The sequence below is a fragment of the Pelodiscus sinensis genome, chromosome 7 (genome assembly GCF_052426305.1).
Source record: "Pelodiscus sinensis isolate ZL-2025 chromosome 7, ASM5242630v1, whole genome shotgun sequence".
Taxonomy (NCBI): domain Eukaryota; kingdom Metazoa; phylum Chordata; order Testudines; family Trionychidae; genus Pelodiscus; species Pelodiscus sinensis.
The window spans coordinates 42273171-42299310 of record NC_143058.1 but is presented as its reverse complement, the minus strand read 5'-3'; the positions used below and the strand labels follow the sequence as shown (position 1 = coordinate 42299310).

The following is a 26140-nucleotide window of genomic DNA, read 5'->3' as shown; positions in this document are numbered from 1 at the left end:
AACAAGCAGGACAATTGCCTTGAGCCCCATACTACAGGGGGGCCCATTAAGCTACATTTCTCAGGCGTCAGTTTCAGCCCCAGGTGGCAGGGCTTGGGTAACTGAGCTTCAGACCCATGCAGTGGGGCTTGGCTTTCTGCCCCAGGCTCCAGTGAGTCTAATGCTGGACCTGCCTATCACAGCCCCTGAAACACGCTCACGGCCCTGACTGAGAACCACTGCTTTAACTCACCGGTTTTTATAGTACTTCTTTACCTATTAGTAATAATATTCTCATTTGCTTGTTAGGGAAATGAACTAGACACTTCAGGTGACATCTAACTTTAAGCAGGAGCAGTCTAGTTCACTTCATATTCTTAATATTAGGCTTGTATTTACATGAGTTTCTGAATTGGGGCCATAGAGAAGCTAAGGCCTGTGTTTGTATGCGCAGGTGTGTGCAGAAATCTCACTGACTGCAACAAAAGTTCCAAGGATGCAGGGTTTGAGGGATAAGGCCTTAGTATGAATTATGACATCCTCAAGCTCACAAAAGGCTAGATCCTCCTCCCATTGAACTGAGTGCAAAGCTGCCAGTGAGTTCACTGTCAAAGCTCAGTCTCAAAGCACATCAGAGGCAGACACAGGATTGGAAGTGAAATGTTCCTTCTCCCAAGCTGAGCCCACTAAAATGCCCCTTTGTCTCCTGTGCCTGCACTTATCTTTATATGGCAGGGCTACTCAACTTTGGAAGCACCAGGGACCACAGTGATACTCACAGCACATGCCGAGGGCTGCAGCTTAAGTGTGGTTGCAGGGCCGGACTAAGGGGTGGGCGAGCCAGGCAGCTGCCTGGGTCACTAACCAATGGGGGGCGCCTGATGGCAGCGTGTTGCCCCTTATAGCTGCCATCAGACGCCGCGCGCCCAGCGGGCTGCAGTGGCCGTCCGTGGCGGGGGCCATGTTAACCCCCACAGTGCCCTTCCCCCCGCGACCGCGGGGCCCTGTATGGCCAGGCGCGGCCCGCCCGAGTGGCCCCGGGCTGCGCACCAGTGTGGTGGCCAGGCAGCGCATGGCCGTGTGCCCGCCTGCGTGCCCCGGGGGTGGGCTCGCGTATGTACCCGGAGGCGGGCCCGTGAACCCCGGGCATGCCCCGAGTGCTTCGGGCGGCACCGCCCGCCCGGGGCACCAAAATGGCTCGGGCCGGCCCTGTGTGGTTGCATATACATGCAAATATATGCAAACAGCTTTTCAAACTGACGGCATGAATACAAAGATTAAGGCAAGACTACACAACACGCAGGGCACATTTAAGTCAATTCTGCTGATATTAATAAAAAGCAATATTTACCTGATTTCACCCATATGACAGCACTTTTCATGAGCAATGACAGTCCAGGAATTTAACTACTAAAGTGCATATCAACAGAAGACCATTATATGGACTCGCCATTGTGGAGCGTGTTCCCAGTGGAGGCCATGTTCAAAGGATCCCACCCACAGGCCGGGTGTCGAGTCCCACATAAACCCAAATCACACTGCGGGCCACAAACAAATGGGCTGCGGGCCACATGCGGCCCACAGACCGCATGTTGAGTAGCCCTGTTATATAGAATGTGAGTATCTTTTACTATATTAGCATTAGTTCCTTTTCATGGTACATTTCAATTACCATTTAATCTGACTGCTAGTGCTTTATTTAAACAAATACTAAAAACTCTAAGGAGCTGCAGCTGAGTAAAATGCTGAAAAAAATAGAAAAAACATAATTGCGAGGAGACAGGACATGATTAGGTCAGTCTAAATATTAGAGATGCTTCAGATAATCATCTCTATATATACGTGCATCCAAATATGGGACTCCGTTAACCCACAGGTAAATCAGAATCTTTCTACTTGCACTTCTGTAACCCACAAAACCATGACACATTTTTACTATATGCCTTCAGTTCCTTTGTTAGAACTACTCTTCTAACAAAGGAATTGCCATGGATAATATTTCAGCACTTGCCACATTGACAGACTACTTCTGTGACAACATTTCCTAAATCACCACCTTCCAGAGTCAACTGCAGTGTTGCCACTTTTCTTGATTTTATTGCAGGTTTCACAATATTTGATGTTGTCTTGAAGCCCTAGCTCCTAGCAAAGTTAAGATCTCTACATTCTTTTTGTGAGTGAGTGAGTGAGTGAGAGAGAGAGAGAGAGAAAGAAACTGGAAAATGTGTACCCTAAGTACCTACACAAGAAGGTAAACCAACCCAGAATGTATTATTTTAAAAACTAATTATTTTAAAGCTATTCAACATGATTAATGATTTTTAACACTTGCTAGTCCAATATTATTATTACTATTCACTGATTTCCACAATGAAAACAATCCCCCAGATGCTTACATCACTCTTTTTAAAATCTGTCCCATAATGCATGAATCAAGAGAAGTAACAATAATGAGATAAGACACATTAAAAACTACCATGTGGTTGCCACCTGACAGCAACACTGCATTCTCTTTTCTCTTTTCTTGGTTCCAAATTTTTCTTTGCAGGTGAGACTAACATCAGCCAGCTAAGAGATTTTTCCAAACATAGGAATTCACTTTTCAGAGACAGCAGTCAACCTCTTCATGTTTTTAGTTTGGTACAAGACAACTATAGAGCCCTGTGCAAGATGAAGAGGACCATTTTTTAGGTCTATTCATACCAAATTAGGTCTCTAGGGTTACTCAAGTGAGTGTTAGTTCCTTTGTATGTCTGTACATCTGTATATTTTATGTCATGTTCTCCAAAATCATAAAAACTTTAATTTCTGTTAGAATATAATATTCATGGAAATTATTTCATTTTCCATCTACGCTTAATTAATGGGACAAATATTCATCTCTTTTGGTATTTTTGGCATTGCATTACTGAATCGCTGCTTCCCATTGCTGATGCTGTTGAATTTTGAACTCTCACAAAACAGCCAAGAGAAACGAGACTGTGTTAACTAACAGAAAAACAGACACGCTGGTTCAAAAGACCACTGACCTTTGCAGCTTGCTGTACGGTGAAAGAGCAGTGAAGGTTGGAGACCTTGTTAAAACAAAGTACAAAATCAGAGCACAACAGCACCACTATCATACAAAACACGGGCATGAATCTAGGAACAAAATCTAACAGACACAGCAGTTAGTTTGGTTATTAGCTACAGTAAACATGAGCTGGATGATCTTGAGACATTTTGATATGTTAGAAAAATCTCTGTAAAAGTACAGTGCAGCCATACAATACTATGGATATTTAAGTTGCCAGTACATTTCAGGTATTATTCTAACATCCCACATGCTTTTTCTACTGTACCAACTCCTATGAAAGTTTTAGAATTATTAATTGCTCATTTGGGATGTGATCCTGTGAGCAGCTGAGAGTCTCCTGTGAGGTGATGAGTGAGCACCTTCAATTCCATTTGATGTCAGAGAAGTCAGTGCGTGGCAGGGCTAGTTTCTAATAAATTAACTTTTAAAATAACCAATGTACATGTTTTGTAAACATTTCACTATTAAAACAATGGCATATACTGCACAATTCTAATAGTTAACATTAAAACCAGTATTTTCTATGTAACATATCTGTTGCTGCCACTGAGTTAATTTATATTTTAATTAAATCAGTATGAAATGAAATATTAATTATAGCGTACCTATGTCATATGACATGTTTTAATTAGGTAAGAAGTTAGGTGAGAAGATGGTCTGGATAACAAGCACCATTCCATTCTGTGAACATTTTTGAGGATTCCTCATTTATTTTCTCATTCAATTACTGAAACAAAGCTAAGACCTTTTGAATCTTTTTACAAAAACAAAACAAAAACCCAAGAGTGGGTGCATCCATAGAACAGCCAAAAGTCCAGTCAACCAGGATACAGTAGACCCAAGTTCAAGCCCCTGTTCTTTCTGATTTGGGGCAGAGACTTCACTATGGGATACTCCCAAATGCCCTAGTAACCAGTCCATTAGCTATTCTGTTCTGGGTAGGTCACGCTCTGTCCTGGACCTGAGAATTCTTCCCAATGAAATCTTTATTGAAATTGGAATATTTAATGGAAATATATTGATTTTGACAAAAGAGCAGGAAAAAAGTCATAAAAATGTTTTGTCCAGCTCTTGTAGTTGGAAATATTAATAGTGAAAGGATTATCTTCTCTAAGCAGTTTAGAAGTCAGAAAACAAAATAAAGTTTCTCCTAAGCTCAGCTTATTAGGAATGGCCTTTTACTATTTGACACCACAAAACCATCAGTATCTATTTCTTAAGACAACTTAGTCTTCAGATACTTCCAGCCAGATTCTGCCATCTTTAATCAAGTTGAGGACTAATGTATTCTGCAAGTACACACACTGAAATCGATTGATTTTTGGGCAGTACGATAGTACTTAAGGACAACAAGACTAACAGGATCTGGCCCAGAGTAATAACTGTCAGTAATCCCATAGATTCGTTTCGCTTTCACTCATGGTTTCAATGACTGACAATAGTGACAATTATGTCTTATATTGTGCATTAGCACAATTGAGCCTGTAATGATAGAGGTAAGATAAGTTCCATTTTTATGACTAACCCAGATAGCCTACATGGGTGGTATGCTTTGGATCCTACTTTTATTCAATTTCACTATAAGCATCTGTGTATTTGCAACTGCCCTGTGACACAAATCTTGGGATCTGAGGAAAAGCCTCAGACAGAGGAAGCATGGAATTATATACTGTGCAACTGGGAACCTAAATAAAATGTAATCAAACACCCAAACTCTAAAGCTCAGTTAAGCTACATTTAATTTAGTTTACTGATGTCCCACATCTGCAACCCAGTAAAGTTCACAATTGTTACTGTGCACAGCTGTGGTTTAAAGCTTCTCTTTGCACACAATATACTGGCAGCAAAGCAAAAACAATTAATTTTTATATGCTTTTAACATATGGATCAGACAGTCCATAGGAAAGCCTCGTGTTCTAAAAAGAAAATATATAGTTTCCATTAATTTGACCCAAATTCTTAGAAAATGTTAAGTTCTGATTCATCTTTAAGAAGAGAGATTACACTAATAATGGCTTTGTTTTTGATCCATTTGTTTTAAAGTGCCTGCAGTTATCTTTTAGTATGGAAAATATATGACACAAAAGCCCCATTATAAATAGATTTTATTATGAGATAAATTAATATATTGTAAAATGTCTGGAGTCTTTTGTTGTATTGTGATCTGTGGAATTAAAAGGGAAAAAAACAACCTTTAAGCTTAAATGGAAACACATTTCAGTTCAGTGAATAAACATGATGTATACCAAGCCAACGGCCCAGTTCTGCAAACACTTATCACCAGACTTGTACTCAATGGGATTACACAGTAATAAGCAGTACAGGTAAAATCCTGGCTCCACTGACATTTACGGCAAAACTCCATTGACTTCAGTGGAGCCAGGATTTCACTCTGTGCTCAGTGGTAAAAAGATGGAAGGACTGCAATACAAAAGAATCTAGTTATTTTTCACTATTTCTGATTGTTCAGTATATATCAATTGCTGTAAAAAATACAGATGCCTTATATTGTGTTGAATTGGAAAACTGCCAGGTAAAATTGATAACTGCAAATCATTTTAAAAATCCTTATGCAACATTATGATGTGTTTGAGGATGCTGCAGCATGTCTTTTGGAGCAGACACTAGTTTTTAAGATAAAGGCCAAAAAGGGGAGGGGATAGAGTTTATGCTTTTGTTTTGGATTCTTTAGGACATGTAAAAAAAAAAAGCCTGAACTTTTCTTATTTCAGGCTTAAGGGGATTTTTTGTTTTGTTTTTTACATGAGACCTTCTGGGTTCATCTGCTCTATTTCTGTTGGAGGACTATAGGGATGACTGGAAAACTCTTGGAATGAAGGTAACACAAAAGACAATCAACAAAGTAAATACAGAAGTTGGGAAGGGATCTCCAGGAAGGCTGTTGATAAATAATTTGCTTTTGTAAATAATTCTTCATCTCATACTCCATACACAAATCTTTTTGTGTGTGTGAATGATTCAGCATCCCACCCTCGAACTAAAGGCTGAGAAAATTCCTCGTCCTATCCTATTTTCCAGTTGATTAATGAGTCCACCAGCAAAAACAAAGATGAATACACATAATATTCCTGATAGATGAAATCCAGCCCACAGACAGCAGCAGCGGTGCAGGAGCCAACAAACAGAGCTGTAAACAGGGCAGTTTGAGTGGGAGTTCTGTTGGAGGAGAAGTTTGTATTTGGTTTTGTATTTGTATTGTTTGTATGTGTAGAGGCTTGTAGGGGCAGCGTGCTGGGAGAGAAGCTGAGCCTTGATTAGGGGGCGGGGCTTCACTGATTAGGGGTCCTATAAAGGTAGTGGCACAGACAGCAGCAGTGGCGCAGGAGCCAGCAAACAGAGCTGTAAACAGGGGAGTTTGAGTGGGAGTTCGAAAGGGGAGTTTGGATTGTGGGACTCGTTTAGGGTTTGTTTTTGCCATGGGGGGGTGTTTTGGTTTGTTTTTGTGTTTGGCGGACTAACAGGATTTAGTGAGAAGGCTGATTAACATAGAGATAGCAGTGGCCATAACCCAAGTAGTGAAGGACACAATGAGACTGAGTGGATGTGGCAGCTGTGGTATGTATATGATTCTGGAGGGGGTACCTGGAAGAAGTTTTGTTTGTATGAAATGCCGCCTAATAGAACTGATGGAAGAAAAGATCTGAGGATTGGAGATGCAGGTGGAAACTCTGGTCGAGTTTAGAAGGGGGTTTGAGCAGATGATGGCTCAAAGGCATGAGGTGGCTGAAGGGGAAAGCTTAGACATGCAGACTGAAGCAGGATCAAAGGCCTCTGAGGGGGGACTGCTGGGTGAAGAAAATGGACAGTGGAAGCATGTGTCTATGAGAACCAGGCAGAGGAAAAAAATGGGCCAGTGAAAGAGAAATAGAGCTCAAGAACAACTATGTGGAGTTGGATAAGGGATACAGCAGGTGGCCACTGAAGGTGGAAAGGCAAGGAAGAAGAGAAGACTGGCTAGTCCCATACATAAAGGGGAAGAGTCAATGGAGACAACACCAATATTGAGCATCAGGAGGATACAGGATGGGTTGAAGAAGATTACAAGGGAAGATAGGAATGGAAATGACTTGCAGCCAGAGGAAACAAGGGATAGACCAGAGAATTGCACTGTCACCAAGAAAAGGCAGGTCTATGTGATTGGGGACTCCTTATTGAGAAGAATAGACAGGCCTGTAACCAGAGCTGATCCAGAGAACAGAAGGATGTGCTGTCTGCCAGGTGCTAAGATACGAGATGTGGAACTAAGGTTGAAAAGGATCCTAAAGGGAGCGGGAAAGAATTCATTGATCATCCTTCATGTAGGATCAAATGATACGGCTAGATTCTCACTGGAACGAATCAAGGGAGACTATGCCAGGTTGGGGAGGACGCTTAAGGAAATCGAGGCTCAGGTGATTTTCAGTGGGATTCTGCCTGTTCCTAGAGAAGGGCAACAAAGGTGTGATAGGATTATGATGCTAAATAGGTGGCTCAGACAGTGGTGCTATAAGGAGTGCTTTGGGATGTATGGCCACTGGGAGGCATTCACGGACAGAGGACTGTTCTCTCGGGATGGACTTCACCTAAGTAGGGATGGAGGCTGGCACAACTGATTAAGAGAGCTTTAAACTAGGCATTTGAGGGAGACAGTTGGGAGATGTCCAGGTAATCTCTACGCCGGATTTTAGCATTGAGAGGGAGGAAAACGAAGTAAGAAAGGATATAGCCAGAGGTAGGAGAATGTACATAAGGAGGAAGGGCAGAGTGGATATTAGTCTAACAGGTCATATTGGAGGTACAATGTCCATGCCAAATGGGGTAAAGAATGTGAGTGAGGTGAAAAAGCAAAAATTAAGATGTTTGTACACCAATGCGAGGCGCTTAGGTAACAAAATGGAGGAACTAGAGCTACTGGTCCAGGAAGTGAAACCAGATATTATAGGAATAACAGAAACATGCTGGAATACTAGGCATGACTGGAGTACAGTTATTGAAGGGAATGTGCTGTTTAGGAAAGACATAAATAAAGGTAAAGGTGGTGAAGTAGCATTGTATATCAATGATGAGGTAGATTGCAAAGAATTAAAAAGTGAAGGAATGGAGAAGACAGAGTCTGTCTGGGCAAAAATCACATTGGGGAAAAAAACATAGATCTTCCCCTGGGATAGTGCTTGAGGTGTGCTATAGACCACCAGGATCTAATTTGGATATGGATAGAAACCTCTTTAATGTTTTTAAAGAAGTAAATACTAATGGAAACTGTGTAATCATGGGAGACTTCAACTTTCCAGATATAGACTGGAGAACAAATACTGGTAATAATAATAGGGCTCAGATTTTCCTAGATGTGAAAGCTGATGAATTCCTTCATTAAGTAGTTGTTGAATCAACAAGGGGGAAAGCCATTTTAGATTTGGTTTTGGAGAGTAGCGAGGACCTCATAGAAGAAATGGTTGTAGGGGACAACCTTGGCTCGAGCGATCATGAGATAATTCAGTTCAAATTAAATGGAAGGATAAACAAAAATAAATCTGAGACTAGGGTTTTTTATTTCAAAAGGGCTAATTTTAATAAATTAAGAAAATTAGTTAGGGAAGTGGATTGGACTAAAGAATTTATGGATCTAAAAGTGGAGGAGGCCTGGGATTATTTTATTCTTTAAAGTTCAGAAGCTATCAGAAGCCTGTATCCCAAGAAAGAGGAAAAAATGTATAGGTAGGTGTTTTAGACCAAGTTGGATGAGCAAGAATCTCAGGGAGGTGATTAAGAAAAAGCAGAAAGCATATATGGAGTGGAAAATGGGAGGGATCAGTAAAGAAAGCTACCTTATTGAGGTTCGAGCATGTAGGGACAAAGTGAGAAAGGCTCAAAGTCATGTTGAGTTGGACCTTGCAAAGGGAATTAAAACCAATAGTAAAAGGTTTTATAGCCATATAAATAGGAAGAAAACAAAAAAAGAGGAAGTGGGACCGCTAATCACTGAGGATAGAGTGGAGGTTAAGAATAATCTAGGCATGGCCCAATATCTAAACAAATACTTTGCTTCAGTATTTAATGAGGCTAATGAAGAGCTTAGGGATAATGGCAACATAACAAATGGGAATAAGGATATGAAAGTAGATATTACCAAATCCGAGGTAGAAGCCAAACTCAAACATCCTAATGGGAGCAAATCAGGGGGCCCAGATAATCTTCATCCAAGAATAGTAAAGGAACTGGCACATGAAATTGCAAGTCCATTAGCAAAAATTTGTAATGAATCTCTAAACTTAGGGGTTGTACATTTGACTGGAGAATTGCTAATATAGTTCCTATTTTTAAGAAAGGGAAATAAAGTGACCCGGGTAACTATGGGCCTGTTAGTTTGACATCTGTAGTATGCAAGGTCTTGGAAAACATTTTGAAGGAGAAAGTAGTTAGGGACATCGAGGTTAATGGCAATTGGGACAAATTACAATATGGTTTTACAAAAGGTTGGTTGCCAAACCAACCTGATCTCCTTCTTTGAGAAAGTAACAGGTTTTTTTAGATAAAGGAAATGCAGTGGATCTAATCTACCTCGATTTCAGTAAGGCATTTGATACAGTACCACATGGGAAATTACTGGTTAAATTGGAAAAGATGGGGATCAATATGAAAATTGAGAGGTGGATAAGGAACTGGTTAAAGGGGAGACTACAGCGAGTCATACTGAAAGGTGAACTGTCAGGCTGGAGAGAGGTTACTAGTGGAGTTCCTCAGGGATCAGTTCTGGGACCATTATTATTTAATCTTTTTATTACTGACCTTGGCACTAAAAGTGGGAGTGCGCTAATAAAGTTTGCGGATGACACAAAGTTGGGAGGTATTGCCGATTCAGAAAAAGATCGGGAAATCATACAGGACCATCTGGATGATCTTGTAAATTGGAGTAATAGCAATAGGATGAAATTTAATAATGAGAAGTGTAAGGTTATGCATTTAGGGATTAATAACAAGAATTTTAGTTATAAGCTGGGGACACATCAGTTGGAAGTAACGGACGAGGAGAAGGACCTTGGAGCTCTGGTTGATCACAGGATGATTATGAGCCACCATTGTGACATGGCTGTGAAAAAGACTAATACGGTCTTGGGATGCATTAGGCGAGGTATTTCCAGTAGGGATAAGGAGGTGTTAGTGCCGTTATACAAGGCATTGATGAGACCCCATTTGGAATACTGTGTGCAGTTCTGGTCTCCCATGTTTAAGAAGGATGAATTCAAACTGGAACAGGTACAAAGAAGGGCCATTAGGATGATCTGAGGAATGGAAAACCTGTCTTATGAAAGGAGACTCAAGGAACTTGGCTTGTTTACCTTAACCAAAAGAAGGCTGAGGGGAGATATGATTGCTCTCTTTAAATATATTAGAGGGATAAATGCCAGGGAGGGAGAGGAATTATTTAAGCTCAATACCAATGTGGACACAAGAACAAATGGATATAAGCATGCAATTAGGAAGTTTAGACTCGAAATTAGGTGAAGGTTTCTAACCATCAGAGGAGTGAAGTTCTGGAACAGCCTTCCAAGGGAAGTAGTGGGGGCAAAAGACCTATCTGGCTTCAAGAAAAAGCTAGATGGGTTTATGAAGGGGATGGTTTGATGAGGTAACATGATGGTGGTAATTAATTGACCTTTTGCTATCAGTGGTAAATAGGCCAATGGTGGGAAGATAGGAGTTTCTATAGAGAACTTTTTTCTGGTTGTCTGGCTCATGAGTCTTGCCCACATGCTCAGGCTTCAGCAGATCACCATATTTGGGGTCGGGAAGGAATTTTTCTCCAGGGTAGATTGGCAAAGGCCCTGGAGGTTTTTCGCCTTCCTCTGTAGAATGGGGCACGGGTCATTAGTGGGAGGATTCTCTGCATCTTGGGGTTTTTGAACCATCATTTCAAGGACTTCAATATCTGAGATATAGGTGAGAGGATTATTCTAGCAGTGGGTGGGTGAGATTCTGTGGCCTGCACTGTGCAGGGGGTCAGACTAGATGATCAAAATGGTCCTTTCTGACCTTAAAGTCTATGAGTCTATGATTTCAATGTAGGCAAGATTTCATCTTGTATATTTACTGAAAAAATATTCTTTTAAAAAATAAAGGCTTATTAACTCCATATTTACACATCACATAGAAGCAAAAGAGGTTCAAACAGAACCCTTTCTCCTTTCCTTCCAAGGTCGCCATTAATGTTATGCATCCAAAAGGTTGCTAGTGCTTTAAAAAAAACACAACCTTGTATGCTCCTTGACGTTTCCCTTTGTTGATAGGGGAATGTAACCAGATTTCTGCCAGCTGATTATGACTGAGAAAGCAAACAGAATTGTTTAGCAAAAAATCCAAGACCCAAACTGCAGAGAACTGGCTAGCAGCCTCTGCAGAATCAGCTGCGGGACTATTAGCTGAACCTTTGCCATTCAGCAGAGGCAATTGTAGCAGTAACCACTCCCCAGCCCATCAATTAAAATAACATCTTCTAGCATGTATTGTCTCGCATGCACACTCTCAAAATTTGTCTCTAAAGCAATTGCAGAGAATATGAAGGCAAGGGAAAGAAACTTTCTGGTTAATATAGTATTGTGGCATGCCCTAACAGCTCATTGTAGAGAACAGGTTTTGTAAAATCCTTGAAGATAAACAACAGTGGAAGCTGTGGAAACTCATAGGATACATCTACACAGCAGCATTATTTTGGAATAACTGACATTGTTTCAAAATAACAAAATGCACATGTACACAGCAATCCATTATTTTGAAATATTGTCAAGATGGAGGACTTCTTACGCCGATTTCTATAACCCTCGTATCACGAGGAGTAAGGGAAGTCAAAGGAAGAGTGTTCTTCTTTTGACTTCCTGCTGTGTAGACAGCACCAAAAGCCAAATTAAGTAATTGACATAGCTGAAGTTGTGTACTGTAATTTGACTTTTGCCCTGCTGTATAAATGTACCCATAAATGATGACACAGAGGCAACAGATGAATGGGTGTCTGTAATGAGTCTAGGACAGCTACATGGCCTCTCTCTGACCCAGAAGAGGAAGGACCCTCTAAGACCCCTTATTGGGTGGGTCCAGGCTCACCAGCCCTGACCACAGGAAGTAGGAAGGCGGGACAAGGAGTATAAGAGCTCAGAGCTCAGTCAGAGCCCGGTGGCCACACAGGCCAGATGCTTGGCCCCAGCTCCCCCAGAGAAGGGCCAGCAGTACTGCGCTTGATGGGAGGACTGGATTGGGCCTCCAGGACTCCTGATGACTGGTCTGGGCTGCTGAGCCCACTGCCACAGCCCAAAGATTTTCTGAGACCTCCAGGACCCTCGCTGGGCCCCAACAACTGGACCGGTCGACCTGGGCCCCTTCCTGAGCCGGACTTAGAACCTATGGACACACTGCTAGCACCTCCCTGTGGTTTCCCCCTGTGGGGGCACAACCCCTGCACTTGTAGGCTCTCTGCCAGCAAGGAGACCCAACCGCTGCCCGGCTGGGAACAAGCTGGAGCTTTAAACTGTTATTGACCTACTCTTCTTAAAATTTTGTCTGTCCACCCAGCCCTGACCCAGGGATGGGCCTTGTAAACTGCTTGCCCAGGCTGGGCCCTTAACTGTTGATCTGCAGTTCTGTCCGAACTGAAGGCTGGGCCTTATAAACTGCCTCTCAGCCTACTGAGCAGGGCCTGGTCCCAAGCTGGAAGGGGTAGGGGAAGATGCGGTACAAGTGCCCCTCCACCTCCCAGGGTCGGGCTCAGCCATGCGCCAAGTTTAGGGCCCCGCCACGCGGTGGGAGGGAGCACAAATTTTGTCTTTGCCCCTGGGCATAACATCCTCACTACGTCTCTGGTATAGGGAGTCAGCGTGGCCTCCTGTTGACATGGACCCTTTACAGTGTCCTTCAGGAAAAGGACACTTCTTCTGAGACATTTCCATTATTTTAGAAAGTTGGATGCCACGGGTGTTGGAACCGCTTTTTAAATCAGGTGTTGTGATGTTAGACCACACACAGTATATCCTCAATCCAAGGCCTAAAGAGTTGGGGCACCTGGAAGCACTGAATATGTAAGTGTGAATCAAGAAACAAATACTATTAGGGAAATAGAAAATTAGCTGTTTTATGAGTCCAGAAGAAGAGGAGACTATCACAGGATACCATGGGAACAGTCTCCAGTACAACATTATCTGTGTGTTACCCTGTTTCTTTTAAACAATTCAAGGAGGACACTCAGAGGTGGTCCTTCCATGAATAAGCATGAAGAAACATTTACAAGATTTCTCTTGACATAATGTAATTCAGACCAGAGCATAAAATGACAGGTACAAAACTAACTTACTATTTTTTTCTTCTGGGGAGCAGGATTATTCAGGAACCTCTAACAATTAATGTTTTGGAAAATGGTCTCAGTAAGATGGTGCTCTGGACAGCACGCTTGGCTTTCTCGTCACAATAATTATTTCTTCTTTGTGAACATGAGACAATTGGAAAATCAACACATTGCTCTATTGCAGGGGTGGGGAACCTAAGGCCCAGATCCGGCCTCCAACTGATTTTGCTGTGGGTCAGTGGCCCTGACACAAAAAAGGTTCCCCACTCTTGGGATTAAGAGAACTGATTTTCCTATCAGAATCTGACATTAACTTCCAAAACTCAAAAATAGAAGCTAGAACTTACAGCCATTTCTCCCATAAAAACTGTCTCCAATTGCTCTGCAGAACCTGAGACACTAACACCATTTGAAACACAGGCTGCAGAGGCATAGAAGGGGCTCGTGCTAGCTACTCAAATATAAGCCTGCTTAACCCTCTAGATACATACTCAGCTGGCTAACTCAAGCTGCTGCCCTTGCCACCATGGCCACATAGCTATTTTTAACACACATGTTCAAGTAAAATTAGCATGTGTCTGTCTAGCGGCTTGGGAACCACACCTCCCAGCTGCAATTCAGACATACTCCATGTAAGAAGATTCATCTGAGCCATCGCTCTGTGATGAACTGGGGCTATACCTGTATACCTTATGAATTCTGATTGATGCTATGAAGTTGTATTATGAAAATCTGCTTAGTTATGAGGTCCTGTTATTTATGTGGATCCACCACTGATGACAAGTTCTATATATGTACACACCAGACAGAGCTGCAGTGAAGTGGTCTTAAACTTAATGACCTGAACAAATACCTGCACAATGGAGCCTTAGAAAACCCTTAGGTCCTTTGAAGGGAAGAGGAAAGCAGGAGCATTGGAAAGTTATCCAAGAGACAGAATAAAGGAAGCGAGGCGGGTTCATACAGGAAGCTCACACAGAAACAAGGGGACAATAAAAGAAGAGAAAGCATAGGGCAGAACAGAGCAAAGTCCCAGTGTTGCCAACCCTCATGATTTTGTCATGAGTCTCATGATTTTTATTATTTTCTTTAAAGCCCCACTTCCTTGAGGCAAGTGCTTATGTCAGGGGTGGCCAACCAGTTAGAGATGAAGAGACAAAATATCTGTGGATAGAGTGCGAAAAGCCACGTATTATATATTTATTTTCATATATCTATATATAGATAGATCGATATCGGACACAAAATGTAGTGATAAAAATAACATTACAGGACATTTCAGACAAAAACATAAAAAAGTCTCTAGTCACTTAAAAAAAAAATTCACGACCAGTCCATAGATCTTCAGAGAACTTGACAAGGAACAAGCATCAAATAAAAAAAACCCTTTAAAATACAGTAATAGTGTCACACTAAAAGAAAAGCATCCCTACCATGTATTTTAAATTTAACACTACTGCCCTATTACGTCCTGTGAGTTTTTTAAAATTAAACTGAAGTGAAGTAAATTAGCACAATTTGAAGTGCCTGTTTCACTCCAGCTTCTTGATCTCTGGTATGGTTTCCTCTTTTATTTTATTTTTATTTTTTTTTTAAACTTAGGAAGATTATGGCTTTCTTATAGATCTAAAAATTCAGGTCTGTCCCAGACTGCAAACATGAGAGGTTCAAAAACAATAAGGGAGAGACTCGAGACTCATATCTCAGAATAATTGCTTCAGCCTGGCAAACAACAGCCTTTGAATTTTCTTTAAAGAACCACAGTGTAAACCAGGTACATGCTGATTCTTTTTTTTAAAACCTGGAATTTAAATATGACATCTGTTTCGGCTGCCTTATTCTGTACCCATAAAGACTTTGAGTTTAAAGTGTTTTGCATCCCTCCTCCCAGTGGTGGATATAGGGCCGGGTGAGCAGGGCAGCTGCCCCGTGCCCCATGCTTCAATAGGCCCCGCGCCAGCTCCAGGGGTGGACTGGCCTGGTGGGATACCAGGAATTTCCTGGTGGGCCGTCCACCGAAGGGCCGACTGGTGGCTGCTGGAGAAAGAGGGGGACTGTGATGGGGTGCTGCAGCCCCGCACTTTAAATTCCCCGGCGCCAGCCAGTACAAGCCATGTGGGGCCGAGGGAGTGCATGCGCAGCGTGCTGAAATGCCGCACAACAGTTGAGGGGGAAGACGGCCGGGAGTGGTATGACATCACAGCTCAGGACTTTAAAACCATGCGGCCTAGCATTGCACTACTCAGTTCGGCACGTGGTCTGGAGCCTGGGCTGGGGTCGCAGATGCCCTTCAAACTGGAAGGCAGAAGGTGGATGGCAGAGGAAGGGGCTTGTGCTAAGGGGAGGGGGGCAGGTTAGGAGAAGAAAGGGGAAGGCACCAAGGGACAACATGGAGGAGAGACAAATGCCAGGGGGCCAAGTGGAGACAATGAGGAAAAGGGCAGAAGGGGAGGTGTCAGTGGGAGGGGGGACAGGGTAAGGACATTGGGGAGCAAAACGGAGGAGGGAGAGGTTCTGGCAGAAGGCTTGAAAGGAGGGGTGGGCATGAGGAAGGTGGGTATGGAGCAAGGCATGTATGAGGGTGCAGGGGCATGAGGGCAGAGGGTGGTGAGGGGGTGGGCATCAGGGAAAAAGAGGGCAAAGGACACAGGGGCAGTGAGGGAAGGGGGAAGCACCAGGAGGGTGCAGGAGTAAGGGAAGGTGAAGGTGCAAGGGGATTCTGGGGGTGAAGTAGAAGGGCAGACACCTGCAGGGGAGGGACCAGCACCAGAGGAGAGAGGCAGGGCAGGTGTGTAGAGGAAGGTGTTAGGAAAGGGGATGAGGAGAGGTAGCTCACATGATCAGAGTGGGGCTACTGGAGGAATGGGCACATGGGGGAAAGCCTTTTTTCTATTTTTTCTCCAAAGGGGGGCCCCACAAAATTGTGCTGCCCTGGGCCCTGCAAAATTCTCATCCGTCCCTGCTTCCCCCCGACTCTAACCCAATGTCTCTCCTCTCCCCCAGAGCCAGGCACCCTTAGCCCCCTGCTCTAACCCAATGCCCTCCCCCTCCCCCAGAGCTAGGCACTCCCAGCTCCTCCCTCCCCACTCTAACCTAAGGTCCCGGAGCCAATGCCACACACTTCTCTCCCCCCCCCCCAGGTGCTGGGGCGCATGCGCAGAGCCAGTCTGCCATGATCAGTCCGGGTGTGTGGCTCAGAACTAGCAAAAGCCACATTTCTTTAAGCAAAGAGCCGCATGTGGCTCAAGAGCCGCGGGTTGGCCACCCCGGCCTGTGTGATGATTTCAGCCTGCATTCTTAAAGAAAAAGTAAGTTTCTAGCCTTTATGGCTATGGAAGAAGTTTCAAAATGTGACCCCAGTGCATCCTAAAGGCTCAAAAAGTAGAAGGCAAATATAAAGGACATCAAATCTATTATATTTACATAATCTCATGATTTTAAAGCCAATCTCATGATTTTTGAAGAGCATGGCTCATAACTTTTGAACATTCGGGGCTGGCAATAAGTGAGTCACAGAAGCTGGGAAGGGGCCTCCAACAGGGAGCGAGACCACCTGGCATGCAACAGACTGCATGAGGAGACCACCTTCTTCTTGCCTTCCTAGGCTCAGATGGTTTCCCAAAGACTCACAAGGGAAGCCTGAGGCTGAAAGTGAGGGATATTGGCATTTCAGATGTTTTGTATATTTGTACTCTGCTGTGCTTTACACGAGTAAATATAAAAGAGGAAAAACGCGCTAGAGTGTGCCAAGGGTGGATGTTGACTACTTCACAACTATTGGGCCCCTCAGAGTTTAACTGTAACCAGAAGCATCACACTTTTTGGATGGAGTTCTGGGAAAGAAAAATGATTAACTGGGTTATGTCAGGGGTCAGTGCTGATCCCCAAAGGCATTCAGCATGTAGGTTGAGGTGCTCCATTTTGGAGAAGGGACAGCAAACTGAGAGCCAAAGCCCAGGAAACGTGCTAGAGAGGCCAAGGGAAAAACCAGTGCTGAAGCCCAATACGCTCTAAAGACACGAAGCACCCAAGGGATCCATAGCCCAAGGGCTCGGATTTCCCTGGCGATACTTGCGAGGGCACCCAGGGCTGAGAGTCACTTTGTTACTATGTAAAAGGGTCTTTCCTGTGTTAGCAGGATGTCATCTGCCTAGCGCAACCAGCTTGTCAGCCACTCAAGTGTTCTTCCCTGGGTTTCACTAGTCCTTGCCTTGTAGGGTTGACTCCAACCCCTGAGTCCCTTCAAAATGTCTCCTAATGCTATCCAGCCTTTGATCACTAGATACCCACAGAAATCCCAGATCTTCTGTTCCCAAGGGAACAGAGTACCACAGTTTACTGGGTTTGCCTTAGATCAATGCTCCTGCAGTATGCACAGAACTTGAATTCCATTATAAAATACAAGGACATTTATTTAATAGAGATGCAAATAAAAACCAATGAGAGAAACAAGAGCAAATGGTTACATACGAAACATCCTATCACACATTCTAAAACCTCAACTTAACAAGTTATCCTTAAGTTTAAAGAAGCTTATTTCACCCACAGTTCTCTTCAGAATTTTCAATCAAGGCATGAAACAAACTCACTGTCCATTTATTTCCTAGGTACAGGATGTCATCATGCCTGGATGACTCTTTGCATCCCCAAATCTAGCAGAACAGACCATCAATGTTTACCTCAAGACAGGCTTGCCTTTCTATTTACCTCTCCCTTTAATTTGCTTTTCAAGACTCCACCAGCTCTTTATTAGCATTTGATTTAAAAGCTAATACACATACTTCCACCCTCAAGATAAGAGTCTCCCATCCCTGGTCTGGGAGGAGTATGTTTTGAAAAACACCACCTGTGAGTGACCTGTTTTTAATGACAGACCCAGGGAACACAATTTTTAGTATATATGTAGTCCTCACATGTATTTTCCATACATATATTTTGCAGTGATTACAATGACCAGTATGACACAGGCTTTCATTAATGACATTTTTGGTGACTCCAGAGGATCCCTATTCACCTATATTATGCAGTGCCCTCTGCTTATTGGCACCCAGAGGTCCTTGGGTCCCAGTGCTCACAGCTGTCATAGAAGATGCCTAGGAAGGGGCACTCAATATGATCTATGACATCCACAAAGAGTCATTTCAGCCATTTATAGCTTGCTACTAAGCCACTTTGATAGGTAGCAGTGATGATGGTGAGTAGCTGGATTTAGCAAAGAGCATGTCCACACTGGGGAAATTTTCTACATGATATTAAAATAAGTTCAACAAAACCAATTTATCAATCAGTTAGGGTACGTCTAGACTACATGCCTCTGTCGCCCGAGGCATGTAGTCTAGACGTACCCTTAGAGTGGTTGTATAGACATAGTTGTAGGCAGATGAAGGTGGCCTGACCTGTTTTTATTGAATTAAGATGGGGTTGGATGCCTAACATTAAGTTTTTTAATATAGAACTAAGTGAGCTAATTTAAAAATGTAAATGTCTCCAGTTTAAACACGCCCTAAAGAAAGCTATTTTCACCTATTATATTTAAAAGGAACGTTTGCTTGTTAGACAAATGGGGAGGCAATATGACGATAATTTTCCACAACAGTCAAGTGACTTAAAAATATTAGTGGTAAGCTCAGACCAGGCAGGTTTCCTTTCAAGGTGCCTGTATTTATTTCTGATGCAGCATTCACACCTTGGCTATCTGTTTTATTGACTTCATATATTTGCCACTTTTGCTATAGCTTGATTCATGGCTGGTGAAGGTTGGGCTGGGAGAGGCAAGCCCCAACCTCACCCCCAGTGCTGCCCCTTTTGCCTACGACCCCCTCCCCCAATCACAGGCAGGTGGGGCAGCACACGGCCAAAGCCTCCCTGGCCCTGAAGAACTGGGAGGGCAGGTGGTGTATGGATCCAGCCTCCCCAGCCTCAGAGCATGGGGAGGGCAAGCACTGGTAGGCAGCAGCACTCCACCCCCGGAACGCCTAGAGCAGGTTTTTTAAGTGGTCTTCAATTAAACTCAGTATAATGAATCATTCTCAGGTTACCCTCTTTCCCAGATTATCTAATCCTTTTGTATCTGATGCTGTCATTCATAATTCCAATCCCCCAAAATCTGTGAAACTAAAGTGACCAAAATGGTTTAATTTGGCTAGGACAGGAGCTTGCATATGCGGCAAGATAGAGGCAACTTTTTTCTTACAAGTACACTGTGCTTCTCTCTTTTAACTGGGGCACGTTCTGTACTCATTTAACAGTACAATTCTCATCAGCAGGAACTCAGCCAATGGAAGCAGTGTAGAACATGGAAGCCATTTGGAAAATTAGTGAGTTAATATGTAGGTTCACTATACGGAACACATTTATTCCTTTTTGAAGTTAAAGGTCACTGGCAAGTGCAAACAGATTCTGCAAGGTTTTAATGCACCTGACCACCCAATGAAGTAAAAAATAGGAGGTCGGAACCTTGTGGACTCCATCCTAAAATGTTCACTTTGAATATGGGTGTTAGGTATTGGGATCTATGAACTCTTAACTATACTCCTACATACATGTCCTTAATGTCTTATGGTTCATTTCTGGCACAGTATGCACCAATGAAATAGAAACATTTACTATGAGGAGGTGAGAACATTTGATAAAGTACAGAGATTCATACAATCTTAAATTAGGAAAATAATTTTGTCTTTTTAATATTTGTTTTCTTGCTGCTGCTCAGTTTAAGGAATTTAGATAAACTCTTCTCTGCTTGAAATAAATGTGTTGGAGTGGGGGGAAAAGGCATCTGGTTCCTTTATTTTCATTCTTAGTGGCATTTAGGAAATGCATTTCATAATAGCCATCATGCACATGTTATTTATTTTCAAACTTCTGAGATGGCACCACCTAGTGGCTAACGCACAGATGTAAAAGGGCTCTTGGACCAACAGCACAAACACCAAAAATTCCAAAGCTAGTTGTGAACAGATGTAAGACAAACAAAGCATTGAAGACACTGGCAGAAAGGCTCAAATAAAACCAACGTTGCCTTGACACATTTTTAATATAGCCTCCATTGAAATTATTAACTTTTTGTGCCAGCAAATAAACAATCTACAAAAACTGAAGAAAATTTTGTGAAGTCTTTGTTAAATGCCATCCTGAAATGAGAGTATTTGATTTTGGCTTGCTTTGCTAATGAAATATCTGTCTAGAAGAGCGATGCATTCAAACACCAGTAAAGGATATTATAGGACATTTACATAATCTCTGTTATTTTGTATACAAGAGCATCTTTGTAGAAAGTTAAGAGGGGAATGCCTTTAACTTCCTTCACAAAGCAGAGATGAGATATTAATAGCCCTACATATACTTTCCATTCTCTGCTAAACCTTTCATTTATCCTGCAGGGCTGCCAAAGACAAACCTGGCAACAATCTGATTTCAAAACACAAGCCCCTGCACCAGAAGTGGTACCAATTATATTAGATGGCTGAAAAAATAGAGCACAAAGTGTGTGTTTTTAAAAGTCACAGAGACTTGAGGCATCATATGCAGAAACACATGCTTAACCATTTCATGCTGTACTGACCTAGAAGAAAATATTGCTGCTCCTATTTCAGAGAGAGGCAAGAATTTTATAATGGAAGGCAGAAGTCACCTAATCCATTCAGAGAATGACAACAGTGAAGAACATAAAATACAAAAAATAGCTAGGTAAAGCAACTTGATATGCTTAACATATATACAGAAACTGTGGTCCACAACTTGTAATCAGCATGCCAGAGTACAGTGCCTACTCATAGCACTCAGGTTCAATGTGGCTGTTGGTGAAAATACCTTCAAAAAGAAGAGGGAAAAGTTTGTGTGAAAAGACCAGAGTTCAGGCGAAGCTTGTATGGCACAACTGCCTTCCTCACAATCAGGTTCACTGTTAATAACTGATAATTAAAAAAAAAAATTACAAGGAGCAACTAAGTAGCTTAGTCTCAAATATCTGACTAGATGCAAGCCCTTGTTTTGGTTTGCCTCAGCTTTCCAGGGTGAATGGAATAGGGCCTCTCATCAAGTCAAAACTCAAAGCAGGTAATGGTAAAGGAGTTTTCACTCCCCAACTGGGCACAGTGCTTGCTGATCCCAACATTTCACCAATTGCTAAGATCACAGCAGATAATAAGAGAAGCAGGTTCCTCCTTAACTATATCATCCTTTCACAAGCAACCATTAGGAAGTTAAAATACTTATAACCTCTCTCTTTCAGCAACACTAAGATCATTGTTGTTAAGCCCCAGTCAAAGAAGGGACAAGAATCCCAAAACCACATCCAAATGCAAAACCACAAAAAATACTATCAGTGCTCATAGTCCTTATTAAAAACCCAGCTTAGGTTGTACTGTTAGGTGGCAGTCCTTGACCTCATCCACTTGTTGCTAATCTTTCCCTTGGGATCTCTCAAAGGGAGGACCGAACTGGCATTTTGATAGAGGACAGTAATCCTTGACCTAATGAAGTTACAAGAAAGTGCCTGTTAGGATCAATCATGTTACACAATGAAGTCTCATAAAACAAAAGGTGAATGATTTTCTTACAGAAAAGTTTAGGTTCTGAGTGAAGGTAGATTCTTAGAAATGGTTTACAGAGGCCCAAACCAAAGCCATACTCACAAAAATAGTCTTCAAATTACAGGAAAAACAACAGAACCAGTATAGTAAGTATCTACCCTATGCAGAATACAGTCAAATGACTCAAAACATGCTATCAACTACACCTGTGCCACCCCACTGAAGGTGCATGGGTTTCATGAAATGGAATTCAGCCCAAAGTATTTAGATTAATTTGAAATGACTTGGCACTATACTCTACATATTAGTTTCAACATTTTAGGTCAGCAATATATTGATTATTGCATGAACTGCATGGGTTTACATCATTGTATTCTAGCCTGTAACTCTTTAACCACAAGTGAATTTCCAAATGTCTCCTTATTCATGGAAGAAAATGTCATATCAGACCAGGAGCTTTCAGGTGACTACATCCTTTTCTAACCAATTCTGAAAAGACTTCTTCTTTTAGTAGCAACTCCTGACAGTCTCTTAGCTTTGGGTGTGGTGATATAATGTATGTGTTTATTTAACATGTCACATTCACATTCTACTGTAACTTTCACTGACTCTTTTTGGCTCTGTGTGTGTTGCATTGTTGGTGTTTATGTGGCAGAAGTGTCACATGCTCATTCTGTTGATCTATGGTAGCTAAGGTGAAGTTCAGTAAACTCAAATATATTGTTACAAATTAGCAATGGATACAAGCACATGTGCGAGAGCCAATGTCACCAAATCATCTGAAATAAAAATATACCAAATGGATATAATTAATTATTACATAACCAGTAAGATATTTTGAAGTGTTTAAACAGAGAGGATGCTACTTATAAAAACTATCTTTGCCTACATCCAGAATGTAAACCAAATTACGCAATAAGCTAGGGACAGAGAAGTGTTGCTTAGCAGTCTGAGCACAGAATTAAGAACCAGGAAACTCCTGAGGTCTTACCCCTACTCTGACAATAAAGTCTGGCCTTGGCTATAATTTAACCTCCCTGCATCTCTGAAATGGGGGTACCTCATAGCAATGCTGTGACTGTGAGGATTAATTAATTAATTAATTAATTGATGCCCATAAATTGCCTTCAAAATAGCAAGCATTAAGTATTTTACAACTCCAGATTATTTTCTGTAACCCTGATGGAAACCAATGCTAAGGTTTTGTACAGCGGTTATATTAGGCTGCTAGGACATCTAGTCAAGAAGCTATGAACAAAGCTATGCGAAGAAATACCTGTTTTGGTTAATGGACTAGAGAATAGCTGCTGAAGAAGTTTGTTCTCTGAAGTTCTCAGGACCACCACTATATCAGCTGGAAGAGTGTCTCTGTTCTTCTCAAGGAAACCATAGGCATCATATAAGACCTAGGTGTTAGAGACCAAATGAACAAACAGCTGAAATAAACTACCAAAAGCTGACCAACTAAACTAGATCAGACCTGACAAGCTAATGAATTACTGAAGTTTCCTCAGTGAGTCAGCTGGCTTTAGACGGTATCTGCATTCATGATATAGCATTGGTACATCAAACTGATTTAAGTGGCTTAGGCTGAATCACACTATATTACACTGAATCACATCAAACTATGATGTGCCCCATGCAACATAACACACTGCAGCACCTAACAGGTTACGTGTGAAATATGCAACAATTTTGAGACAGAGCAGCCATTTTGCATTTATTGCATACAAATGGTACAACCATTATTACCAAATGGATATTTATGCATTTAGCATCCTTTGTTCAATTTACACTGCCTTAGGGCATGGTATTTTTTACTTTTTAATTCTGAAGGTTTTGAAAGAAGAAGGAGAAAAACTATTCTCTTAAATGTCTGATGACAGGACAAGAAGCGATGGGCTTAAATTGCAGCAAAGGAGGGTTAGGATGGACATTAGGAAAAACTGGCTAACTGTCAGGGTGGTTAAGCACTAGAATAAATTGCCTAGGAAGGCTGTAGAATCTCCATTATTGGAGATATTTAAGAGCAGGTTAAATAAACACCTGTCAGGGATGGTCTACAGGGTGCTTGGTCCTTCTGTGAGGGCAGGGGATTGGACTCAATGATTTCTCGAGATCCCTTTCAGTTCTAGAATTCTATGATTCTGCTTTAGATTTTATTTTTTTTAAACTATAGCAATTTCTAACATCCACTTTACTATAATTGGCATAATCGCCGGAAAAACACAGGCACAGCCCATTGTCGTGATGGTATACCAGAGCTGTATGTGGGCCTACTGTGGAGACTGACAGAAAGCTAGCACTATTTCTAGGATTTGCTATCTGGGTGAATTTACTGGAGCTTCGTGGAACTTTACAGTTTTTCTTAACAGACCTGAAAGTTGGGCTAGGTTCACTGAAAGATTTGCACAAGTTCTTGACTTTTTCATTGAGCCTGAGCTGAAGTCTGTGTGGAAAACATGGAAAACTAGGCTGTTTCAGTTTTGTTTACAATTAGGAATTTTGACCTCCAATTCCAACAAAACTAAGTGGACAAGAAACCAACTAAAACCAGAACTGCTGAGTTTTGCAGAGCACTAGAATAATACAGGCAGTATGTAGGTGGGGAACTATTCCAGTCATTCCTTTGCCCTCTACTCGAGTTTAAAAAGAAAGTACTATTGCAGATACAGTTTTAAACTCTTATTAATTGAGCCCTGCTCTGTCTCATATGCATACGCATACACAATTACTATTGAATATACGTATTAATACCTGTAGTGTTATAATTGTGCAACTTCTTCTAGCTCTGGGGCGTAGGAGACTGCCACTTCAGTTTCAACTGGGGTGGACAGATGTCTTGATTTTATAGGGACAGTCCTGATATTCAGGGCTTTGTCTTATGCCACATCTCCACTTACTGGAGGATCGACACTTTGGAGATCGATTTTCCAGGGTTCGATTTAGTAGGTCTAGTAAAGACCCGCTAAATCAAACACTGAGGGCACCCCTGTTGGCACTACGTCTCCTCACTGTCTGGAGGAGTAAGGGAAGTTGATGGGAGCTCGGTGCCATCTCTACAGGGGGAGGTTGATTGGAGAAACATTCCTGTTGACTTCCCTTACCCGCTAAGTCAGATCCCAGAAGATCGATTGCCAGAGAGTTGATCCTCTGGTAAGTGGAGATGTGTCAGCTGGGTGGCATTTCATGTTCCAGGATGAGGAAAGGTAGCTGTTTATGCCACCACCAGAAGAAGTATAAGGAGAATTTATAAAATGGGCAATTTTGCATTGTAAATCTTAGCACAAATTTTAGGTTCCATTAAAAAGAAAGAAATCTGTACGCAATTTAAATGCTTCTGGATGGAATGGATAGTGATTATACTACTTATTACATTAAAATCAAATGGCCTTTACCTTTCCAGCATAGTGCTGAATGCCAAAACACAGCTCCACTCCTTTGGGCCTCCAAAAGTATTTGCATCTTAAATTATCTTCAAACTTATCTAGTTATTAAAAAAGGTAACAGTTAAAAGTGAACCACAGCAATTTAAGCCACAATTCTCCACCATAATTAGGCATAGCTTGCAACCCAAAGAAATCAGAATTAGTACAAAATGCTCTTATAGCTTATCACATTGTCCACCAATGATATCAATTTTGGTAAGCTTTTCTTACAAGCACCTGTGTTCTTACTTCCAAGCTCCCACATGTAAATGAACAGTCTCTGCAAATTAAATCTCTTCAAATTCCTCCAGATTCACTTCTAATGGATGCCTATCAGAAACTACAAATGACAATGGGTTGGTAGGTAATAGGCTAATAGGAACTTCCAATATTTATCCTGTTTGTTTATTTCTCTCATCTTTTTAACAACCAACCAACTCAAAAGCACTCTAGCTATGCACATATTTGTCCTTCTCCTTCCCCATAGTTTGTTCTATCCACAAGAAAGAAATGGCACAACATTCCAGCCAACAACTATGTCTCCTTCAAGATTATATCTGTTACTTCTGTGGGAAAATTGGCAGGGCCCCAAACTGAGCTCCTCAGCCCCTACAAACCCACCAATGAATCCCCTTGACTGGTATCAGCCTCCCACCATAGCATAGCTGAAGAAGAAGATATCCACCTGGTCTATGATTTAAATACATGCTAAGGTCTTTAGGCATCTGTCCTGCATTTGAACTTCAGCAGAAAGACAGGCTTATGTCCAAAGGGGCCTTCTGTGGTACATTTATACGGC

The 26140-nt window shown here is 41.9% G+C and overlaps 1 protein-coding gene across 1 annotated transcript in view; it reads right to left on the bottom strand.

Annotated features, from left to right (window-relative positions):
- The window catches only part of MYO3B (myosin IIIB), a 337904-nt gene that overhangs the window by 183190 nt on the left and 128574 nt on the right, over positions 1 to 26140 (bottom strand). Inside the window, exons 20-21 of the mRNA XM_075933604.2 lie at positions 25312 to 25400; positions 23190 to 23319 (exon numbers count right to left, since the gene is read on the bottom strand). Coding sequence (XP_075789719.1) covers positions 23190 to 23319; positions 25312 to 25400 — 219 coding nt within the window. The remainder of the gene's footprint in view (positions 1 to 23189; positions 23320 to 25311; positions 25401 to 26140) is intronic.